At 33.9% G+C, this 10,770-nt stretch overlaps 1 protein-coding gene across 1 annotated transcript; it reads left to right on the forward strand.

The window, feature by feature from the left end:
* The first annotated feature begins 2,077 nt into the window (after positions 1 to 2,077).
* LOC147531521 (gamma-glutamyl peptidase 5-like) lies at positions 2,078 to 9,707 on the forward strand. Its single transcript, XM_086648958.1, has 4 exons — positions 2,078 to 2,568; positions 3,736 to 3,912; positions 8,169 to 8,336; positions 9,443 to 9,707. The coding sequence occupies exons 1-4, from the start codon at positions 2,233 to 2,235 to the stop codon at positions 9,542 to 9,544; spliced, it is 783 nt and encodes a 260-aa protein (XP_086505084.1). The 5' UTR covers positions 2,078 to 2,232; the 3' UTR covers positions 9,545 to 9,707.
* The last annotated feature ends 1,063 nt before the right edge of the window (positions 9,708 to 10,770 follow it).

A 10,770-nucleotide genomic window follows, 5' to 3' on the forward strand; every position in this document is an offset into this window, starting at 1 on the left:
AAAATTTCAAGGGTGTGTCCCGCAAATTGAGAATCGAAATTGGAGTGGCACCAATGAGCTAGACACTGTAGGTAAATATACCTATATATATATATATAGAAAAACCGAAAAAATATGCTTAATACATTTAGTTTGATTTATTTGAAACTTGTAGCTAATAAGTGCGAGAACTTTGGACGCATAAGAAGTACATGAAAGGAAAGGGTTCTTGTTTGATTATGTATGGCCTATAATAAAATATTGCGAAAAATTTGTGGCTCTGGTACAAAAAGAATAAATTTAATGGATCCGTTTAGTGAGACGCAATTAAGGACCCCTTCATCTAATTCTCCCGAGTTAGCATTCTCAGTTAATCTTAATGCAGATGATAATCAAACTACACCAGATTCCTCTAGTCTGCCAACTGGAAGAAAGATAGAGAAGACAAGACAGAGAGTATGCAAGGAAAAAACTAGAGACACTGCTTGATTTCACAATTAGCGCGATGAAGCCCTTGATATTATGAGAAAGACCAAAATAACACAACTTGAAAGGAACGTTCAAAAGATAAATATACTGAAAATGACCATGAAATTTAGATGGCGAAAGTTATTAATGAACGAAAAAGATCGTAAGAGATGGAGTATAACGTTATGAATATGGACGTCAATTGTATTACAGAGTCGGTACGACAAGAATACTTTCGTAGAGAACAACGAAAAATATTGTTTGGTAAACGAAATAGTGTAGTAAGTGGTAGCTCGTTTGGAGGTGCATATGGAGGTGGCTACATCGGCGGGTGCGGAGGTGACTATGGAGATTACGGTTTACCCCCGTATTAACGAAGTAGTTTCAGTTTGTAGTTTTCGTAAAATGTTTTAGTTTTAGTGAAATTTCGTATTAGCTTCAAATTGTAGTTTTGGTAAAATAATGTAGTTTTAGTCAAATATCGTATTAGTTTCAATCTGTAGTTTTAGTAAAATGCCGTAAAAGTTTTAGTTTATACTTTAAGCCTTGAAGTTTCAATTAGTTTTTAAATAAGTTGTTTGTAATCTTATTTTATTTAAAAATGAGTATTAAAAATGATAAAAATGAAATTTGATACGATAAACAGTGATTTGGTGGGAGTTTTAGAGTTTTATTTTTGTTTCAAAAATTTGAAAGGGTTATTTTCCAAATAACCTCCAACTTTGTGACTGGTTTTCTGTCTAGCCCCCTACTTTATCAAAAATACCCAGATGGCCCCCTTTTTAAGATTCCGTTATAACACCATTAACTAGTCATCACCTTCTCTCCTCCATCTCATCAACTCTCTCTGCCACCTCATCGTCTTCACCGGCGACCTTCAAACATAAAAAAAAAGAAACAAAATTTTTTCCTCTCTCTCTCTCTAAATTTTTTTTCTTTCTCCTCTCTCTCTAAAACAGATCTAGAGATAGAGGTATGTTCATCACGAACAGACCAGATCTGTTCGTGTGCTTCACGAACAGACCAGATCTGTTCGTGTTCTTCACGAACAGACCTCTCTAGATTTTTTCTAGAGAGAGAGGAAAGAAAAAAAAATTTAGAGAGAGAGGAAATTTTTTTTTTTTTTTTTATGTTGGAAGGTCGCCGGCGACTTTCGCAGGTGAAGACGATGAAGTGGCAAGAAGGTGAGGTGGCAGAGAGAGGTGATGAGATGGAGGAGAAAAGGTGATGACTAGTTAACGGTGTTATAACGGTAACTGTAAAAGGGGGCCATCTGAGTATTTTTTATAAAGTAGGGGGCTAGGCAGGAAACTGGTCATAAAGTTGGGGGCTATTTGGGAAATAACCCAATTTAAAAACACCAAAAAAAATTGGTGATGATCCACATTTGTTTTTTTTTGGTGCTAACCATTAGAGATGGTCTTAGTTTTTCACAGATGATTTTGTAGCTGAAACCATTTCGAATATCCTCAAGCTCTACTAGAATAGAAGGTCTGAAATGATAAGAACATGTATATATTCAATGAATCTAGAATTACATTCTTAATGTAGGGAGAATCGTTAAGTAGAGCTAGTAAGATTACACTAAGATTCTCTTACTATAAATAATTGATTTAACCAAGAAGGTTTCCTACCAACTTAAAACTAGCTTATATTGCTTGCCTCTTCTCTCTCTCTAACACTAACAAGTCTTCTTCTTTGTTTTCTTTTCTTTAACTTAGAAAATTTATCAATAACTAAAGTTGGGCTGTTTATTGTTACTCACTTTAAAAGTTAGAACTAGAGATGAATAACATGAATGAAGAACAAATGGTGAAAAGGAAACGATATGCACTACTTCTGGCTTGTAAAGATTCTGATTATGTGATAAAAATGTATGGTGGGTATTTTAATGTATTTGTTAATGCTTTTGGAGATGAAAATGATGAATGGGATTCCTTTAGGGTTTTCGAAGGAGAATTTCCAGAGATTGAGGATCTTCATAAGTATGATGGTTTTGTAATTAGTGGAAGTCCTTGTGATGCTTATGGCAATGAACTTTGGATCTTGCAACTTTGCTTACTCCTTCAAACTTTGAATCTCATGCAAAAGAAGTTGCTAGGCATTTGTTTCGGTCACCAGGTATTACTACTATTTTATGTGTTTTTATTTTTTTTACCATATTTTATGTGTAATTATCAGTAAAATTCGAACTCTGATCACCTTAGTGTGAAGGTTCATCAACCATGATAGGGCAGCCGGAAAAGTTGTCGTAAATTTAGCGTGAATCCAACAGTTGGATTTCGATTCACGCCAACTTTCTCGTTTACTAGAACATTTTCCAAGGTACATATGTTACTACCTTGGATTTGAAGCGGTTAGTTTTCTTTTAAAAGAGTGAACAGAACAACATCCCACATTTACAACTTTATGAACACAATATAGAATAGAGTTAGGCGTTGGCTTTTTTTTTTTTACATTAGTAAGCGGGTTAAAGGGCCCGACCCTGAACAAGAGCAGCTAGCTAAAAAGCAACAAAAAAACAAGTAAGAAACAAAAACACTATACAATTCAACTCCAACTCTTTCTTAGTCTAATAACACCATTTTTGTCGTCTCCGACTATAGCAATCAGCTCAGCTGTTAGCCTTTGTAAATCAATTTCCTGCTCCTCAGCCGGCCCACTCTTAGCAAGGAAGTCAGCTGCCATGTTCACCTCTCGAACCACATGCTTAATAGTGCATTCTTGAAAACATGTCCAAAGTGCTTTAATCTTCAGCCACACATACCACACTAGCCAATTGAACTTGCCTAGGAGCATTCTTCATTTATTAATTGATCCCCAACAAGATTCTCCTTCTCTATAAATATGTGAAATTTGGAACTCCATATCTTTAACCTGAGCTACTATATTTCTTCAGTAGTTCTGCATACCCTGAGAAACTATACAAATAAGAATAGCGTCACCCCTACACTAGGATGACACACAACTCGAAAAATGGTAAAAGGAAAATTCTCACTTTCATTATACGCGGTTTTCTCATAAGAGTACTTTTATTGTTACAACTGTTCTTCTCGATTTAACAGGGCTAAAATGTATTGACAGGGATTTTTCGCTGGAAATACTAGTAATTTGTTTATGGTTTAATTTTGTTTTGACCCCAAATTTGTAATTAATGGACCATTTCGACCCCACCTATTGGAGGTCATTGTGGTGATGACTGTAAAAGCGGATTTACATTTAAAAAAAGGCAGTTAAGGATTTAGTGTTAAAGCATTTCTAACTATGCATTAGTATAATTCAATACAGGTATTGTGTAGAGCATTTGGAGGGAAGATTGAAAAGGCTTGTAGTGGTTGGGATATTGGGTTGAGGAAAGTGAGCTTGGTGGAGGATTTGCCCTCATACTTTGGCAACTTCCTAACCAATTGTGTGGGTGATAATATTGTTCCTCCTCTATCTATTCTTGAGTGCCACCAAGATGAGGTACTATATAGCAACTCTCTCCGGCTCTCTAAAATTCAGTAAAGGGCCTGCTGATACATGTGAAACATTTGATGTAAAAACCATTTTTTTTATGCTGATGGGAAAGAAAACTAATGGTGTGTTTGGTTGCAGGATTCCTATCAAAAGTAGGATTTGGTAGGAATCATGAATCCTTGGTCTATTTGGCTACCAAGAATCATAGGACTCTTGAATTCTAAGTATTCCTAATTTCAAAATTTGTATTGGACCAAAATCCCACCCTATCCCTTAGGATTTGCTAAGATTTTGGATTAATAAATCTAAATTTCAAAATTAAAATCAATGAAAAAATATTTCCTCTTACAAAATAATTATTTTAAATTTCAAAAATATTTGTATTTTCCAAAAATTATATTTTTTTTCAAAGTTTTCTTTCCCGAAAATTAATTTTTCCCACAAAAAATCATTTTTTCTCAAAATCTGATTTTTCCGACAACCATTTTTTCCCTAGAAAATCGATTCTTCCCCAAATAAGTTTTTTTTAGAATATCAAATTTTTTTTTCCAAAAAACAGATTTTCCTTTAAAAACTGTTTTTCCTCCAAATCTGTTTTTTTATCGAAAAATTGTTTTTTTTCTCGTTTAAAAATATTTTTTCGAAAACCAAAATTTTATAACAACTTTTTTGCTTGATAGAGCCCGTGTTTTTCCCAAAAGAAAAAACAGTGCTCGAAATAAAAGGTTTTCGAAAAAAAAAATCGTGAAAAAATACTTAAATAATAATAAATCATAGGATTCTTATTAGTTGTCAAACAAACCAAAAAATATTACTTGAATTCTTGAATCCGTGGAATCATGAATCCCAAGGACTCATGAATCCGCGGATTCAGGATTCCGTCACCCGAACACACCATAAGTTTTTCTTACAACAATCCAAAAAATGAGCTAACTGTCCAAATAATGGAGGGTAAACGAGAGCCCAGACCATTTTTGTCAAAATAATGAGTTTCCAGTCTAAATGTCAGGGATAGCTCATTGTTTCCTGGTTTTCATTTTTTTTTTCTCCCCCTTTCGCCCTAGGACGGGGCATTCTGGCGTTTTCTGACAATCTGACTCAGGATAGTATATTTTTTTTTGAAAATTCGAAATTTTTGGCCGAAATTTCGGGATCCCGCCCGGCAAATTCTCTCTTCCCGTTTTCTTTCTCTCTCTAAAACCTTCAAAAACCCATTGGATGTTGATTATCTTCTTCCTTTTTCTCTCTAAACTAATCTTCCTCTCTCTGAATTTTTTTTGGAAAATTCTTCCTCTCTCTCATAACTAATCTTCCGAAGTTGATTATCTGCTTCCTCTCTCTGTTTCTAACAGTTTATCAACTTCTAATCTCTCTCTCTAAAAAAATTCTTTAAATTTTTCCTCTCTCTATACAAATATTCCAAAATCGATTATATATTTGCCCTCTCTATTTTTATGAAAGATTATCGACTTATGAAAATCTATCTTTTTCATTAAAAATCTTTAAAAAAATCGACCAACATATAAGGCGAGAATGTTTGAGAAAAGTAAAGTAGTAAGATTAGAGAGAGAAAATATGTTTAAACAAAAATAAAAAGAATAAAAATAGAAAATATGGGAAGAGAAAAATCTGGAGAGAAAATATGAAAAATGAATAAAATTTAGAGAGAGGGGAAATAGAAAAAATCTAGAGAGAAACTCGAAAAGTGTCTATTTCATAACCAAATGGCTAGTACATAAAACAATTCCTGGTACACAAAAAATTCCTAGTACAAAAGTGTCTAGTATATAACCAAATGAATAGTACATAAAACAATTCCCGGTACACAAGAAAATTTCCAATACAAAAGTGTCTAGTACATAACCAAATGACTAGTACATAAAACAATTAGCAGTACACAAGAAAATTCCCAGTACAAAAGCGTCTAATATATAACCAAATGGCTTGTACATAAAACATTTCCCAGTACACAAGAAAATTCCCAATTTAAAAGTGCCTAGTAAATAACCATTTGGTCAGTACATAAAAAAGTTTCAAGTACATAAGAAAATGGAATTGATTAAATAAATAAATCTGGAAAGTTTGAGAGAAAAATTCGAAAGTGGTTAAAGTTGGAGAGAGAATAGGTTAAAATATGGAGAGAAAATCGGAATTGGAGAGAGGAAAATTCGAAATTAGTTAAAAGTTTGAGAGAAAAAATCGAAATTGGTTAAAAATTGGAGAGAAAATATGAATTAGAAAGAGAATGAAAGAAGGAGAGAAATTCGAAATTGGTTAAAAATTGGAGAGATAATAGGAATTGGAGAGAGAAAAAACAGAAAAGTAATTTTAAAGAGAGAGAGAAATCTGCTAAGATTGGAGAGAGAGAAAGAAAAAATAAATAAATAAATCTGGAATATGGAGAGAGAAATTCGAAATTGGTTAAAAATTGGAGAGAAAATAGGAATTGAGAGAGAAATAAATATGGGAAAAGAAAAGAAAATGACAAGTCCATAAATTTCATAATGCAATTCCGTTAATTCGTGGAAAGTGCAGATTTTGATGGGAGGGGCGTCAGATTTTGGTTCAGAAATTTTGAAATTTCTCGGGCATTTTTCAATGGCATTTTCCGTAAATCTCGAAAAGGATCAGGATGTTTCGGATTTTTCCCATACCCGTCTGACGCCTTGGACCTGCATTCCATTTTTTGGCAACAATGGACTGGGCTCCCATTTTGGGCCCAGTTTTTGGCCATTCGTCCAATCCCCCTTTTTGTTTGTTAGGATAAGAAAAAATTTGAGAAACTTCTATGGTTATCCGGGGATTTTATTGTTGACGTCCTATTTTATACATAAAGGGGCGCTATTTGCAAGAAAGTCGGGCGCCTTTAGATAATTCAACATCAATCCCCATTGATTCCCGTGAAGAAATCAACAGAAACCTTAATTGTTTCCATTGAAGAAATCAACATCAACCTTAAGTGATTCTTATAAAGAAATCAACAAAACCTAATTGATTCTAATGAAAAAAAACAAAATTACATTGAAATATTTTAAAGAGAGAATATAGTTTCATGAGAAAACTTCAAGCAGCCTTATATCTGCAAAGAAGCTTTGGTTGAAATAATTTTTTTTGTTAACACAAACACTCCAAGCAACCTCAGCAAAAAAAAAAAAAGAACACTCCAAGCATGGACGGACCTACTATACATAGACCAGATTAAGCTCTAGCATGGGCTGGTCTACACATGTTTAATAGGAAAAATACTTAAATCCATAAGGAAGCTTCTATCAGCCTAGTTGGTGTTCCATGTGGTTGGGGTGTTATATTCAATTTCCTTGTCACCATTTCAACCATTTATTTGAGTTTTATTTGACATATTAGGTCAAGTTTCACCACTTTTTTATTATTATTTTTTTTGGTTGAAAGCAAATACATTAACTTAAGAGTCTATTACAATATCCGAATTAAAAACAAACATAAAGGTATACAGAGTACAACAACATAAAGGTAAACAAAGTACCACTTTTATATTAGATTACCATGGTTCACTGCCTAAGGTTTTATAAATTATATACTAAGATACTATTTGCTCGTATTCACTTAGTTGATAGTACCTCACTTAGACCCTCATTAACCTAATATCTAAAGTTACATTTATTTCGAGCAATAAAAATTGTTCATTGTGCATCTTTGGTAGGCTTTAATATTTTTTTTCTTCCAAGAGTGTATCAGTATGTTAATACTGACACATGATCACAAAGCTTTTAGTTTTCAACATTAAGTAGAATCTAAACTTAAGCGACTACCGTTTATGTAGTTATATTGGCATTTGAGTAGAAGACATCTAATCCATCGCATTTTCAATCTTTTCTTTTATCACAAATAAAAATACCATTACAATTTTTGAAAAATTTGTCAAAATTAGTTGTACGATATGTTAGATGATTCCATAATGAATGAATGTATTAGGAAGAAAATATTTCAGATTATTTTTTGTAGTCCTACTCTTAAAACTGTAATTTTACTTCATGAAAGTTCATACTTAAGCCATGTCTGAAATTTAATCCTGGTTTTGGCCTTACCTCCAAGGAGTGTTCCTCTGTCAAAAACCCTTTTCCCAGATCAGGCCTTTACGGGCCAAGGGGCTGGGTGTATTGCCTCAACTTAGGCCTGATAGAAGCCGCAAGGCCCGAGCCCCTTTTAAATCAAATGGGTAGGGCTGCCAATTTACATCCTCCCGTTGAAAGTACAAAATATAATACAACAACTGTCTATGGCAGGTGACGGAGGTTCCAGATGGAGCTAAAGTGTTTGGTTCCTCGGATAAGACGCGAGTGGAAGTATTTGGAATTGGAGACAACATTTTAGGCATTCAAGGTCATCCTGAGTATACTAAAGACATAATTATTAACCTAATAGATCGTCTCGTAAACACTAATTACATTGAGGTAACCTATTCTTAAACTTTCCCAAAATAATATTTTATAAAAATGTATTTCACTAATGCTTATACTCTATTGTGTATTATTACATCATGTTAGGTATTTCATTGCCTTTTATTTTTGTTAAATATGCTGCATATACTTTTTTTTTGGAATAGAACCTTGCATTCACATAATGTTGATATAAACCAGCCCATAAAGTTACATAGAGGACTGAAAAGTAAATAAATTTTAACTAAAGGCTATAAATAGCAAATTGTTAATTATAAATTCTAAAAGATGACGCCAAAACATGGGCCAGCTCGTTGCAAGTTCTGTGACAATAAGTAACCGACACGTGCGTTTGGGAGATTCTTTCACGTGCTGCTAGGATATCATCCAACATCTTCCTAGGAGTTTGATCCAGACCGTCCGTTAGATAGGATACGATTAGGGTTGAATCACCTTCTAGTATAAATCCTTGTAGTACTTTGATACTTACAAATTAAGCTTGTATAAATCCTTGTAACTTTAGTTCGCCGCCCATATAAATAGCAAATTGCTAATTATAAATTCTGCATATACTTGATACTTTCAAACTGTACAATGGTTAGTCAGTGCCTTTAACCATTCCATGAGGTGCCTCTAATACTTCCCAAATTTATTTTCTAGGAAAAAGGTGTCGAAATGGATTTGATACAGATACAGTATCAGAGCCCAGACAATAGGGAATACTAACTTGGAAGAGATTAAAGACTAGCTGTTTTTATCTTTTTTTTTACATGGACTCTGAGAGTATCATTCCATTCAATATAGTATGGATACATCTTGGGCCCTAAAGGCTATAGAAAAGACCCTTCAAACTATTTTGAGGGCACGAAAGTCTAGTTTTACCTTTACTTTATTTATACCTTTAAAATAAGTCAATAGATTTGGATGTCATTTTCACTGTGAATTGAAGTTGTGACCTCCAGATTTGTGGAGTAGATACACAACCAACTGACCAAGAAGTTATTGACACCATTTTTTTTATTCTTTATTATTAGCCAAATGGATGTATCAATTGATGCTGCAAAGAAAAGTGTTTATGGTTTACGATGAAGTAACTAAACTCATTGATTGTTATTATTCAGATTGATTTCGGAGAAGATGTAAAATGGAGATTGGAAGAAGGTGAGCCTGATAGAAAATCATGGGGGAATATATGCAAGAGCTTTCTCAAAGGAACTTCCTAACTTTTTTTGTTTTGATGAAATAAGGAACTTATTAACTTAGAAATCTTATAATGTCAAAGTCATCCATTTCTCACTTGTCTTTATAGTCTCTACTATTTAAGTGGGTCTCGAAACCTAACCACGTATTTGGAGTTTCAAAATTATATAAACACTTGTCTTTTGTGATTAATATTTATGAACTTTTCGTAAGTAACGATGGATTGCGTTTGGCGAACATATTAACGGCAAAAGGACTAGATAGTTGGTTAAAATGCTTTTCTTGCAGACCACATTACAAAGAGATAGAGGATTAGAGGGAGTCGTGAATTTCACATTGTATGAATGTCGCACAGAAGGCCGTTGATGCCCTGATTTGGCCATTGGTAACCGCACATGTCATGTACTCATGTTAGCGCGCGTCGAAGCTGACTTCGGTTCGACTCGTCAAAATCAAGAGATCTTTTCATAAGTAGGTTATTATTTTTGAGCTTTTCAATCCAGAGCTAGAATTTGTTCAAATCCTATTTCTGGATAAATGACATATCGAGATCAAAGTTTCATACAATTAACGAGTGTTAGGATCTAGCTCAGGAGAAACATGATTTATATGTTAACCCCTGTCTAGTTACAATAGAAATGAAGTGTGAAATGGCACACTTACTATCTTCATGGATCAAGTGTAAGCAGCGGCATATTTAGGATTTACTTTGAGGAGGTCTAAAAAATCTCTGTAAACAATTGCAGTCATAGAAATTTAAGCAAATAATAATACTTTAGTATTAAAATTAATAACCACAAATAATTGATACCAAGAGATTCAAAAACTTGATATTTTAGACTTGTTTCATACTTTTATAATCCATATATACATAATTGACCTCTACGAGTTTACATTGCTTGGAAGTTCTTCATAATTATCTAGTGATCAATCTCGTTAGGTACATCATTTTTAATTTATACAAGCATACTGTTACTCAACCATTCATCCCTCATCCGATTGCGCAGTTGACTTTTAACAGGGGCGGCCCAGGCCCAAAGCAACCAAAGCTGCTGCTTTGGGCCTCACTTGATGGGAGGGCCCCAAAAATCTAACTGATTAAATGCACCTCCATGCAGAAAAAACTAAAAGACAACACCCAGTAAAAATAAAAACGCAGTGTAAACAAAAACCTTCGCCTCTTTTGCCGAACAAGCGGGTGGCCTGGGTCGACTCGCAGTCTGTGTATTGTAATGGACGGGTTTATGCC

Source organism: Eschscholzia californica, unplaced genomic scaffold, assembly GCF_041429995.1.
Source record: "Eschscholzia californica isolate CP2 unplaced genomic scaffold, dmEscCali1.0.p SCAF_6, whole genome shotgun sequence".
Classification (NCBI taxonomy): Eukaryota; Viridiplantae; Streptophyta; class Magnoliopsida; order Ranunculales; family Papaveraceae; genus Eschscholzia; species Eschscholzia californica.

Bases quoted from the DNA above. Each gene is read 5' to 3' on its own strand.
- LOC147531521 (XM_086648958.1), top strand. From the start codon at position 2,233: ATGAATAACATGAATGAAGAACAAATGGTGAAAAGGAAACGATATGCA. The intron at 3,913-8,168 runs GTACTATATAGC...TGTCTATGGCAG, and splicing joins TTGAGTGCCACCAAGATGAG to GTGACGGAGGTTCCAGATGG. The intron at 8,337-9,442 runs GTAACCTATTCT...GTTATTATTCAG, and splicing joins TAAACACTAATTACATTGAG to ATTGATTTCGGAGAAGATGT.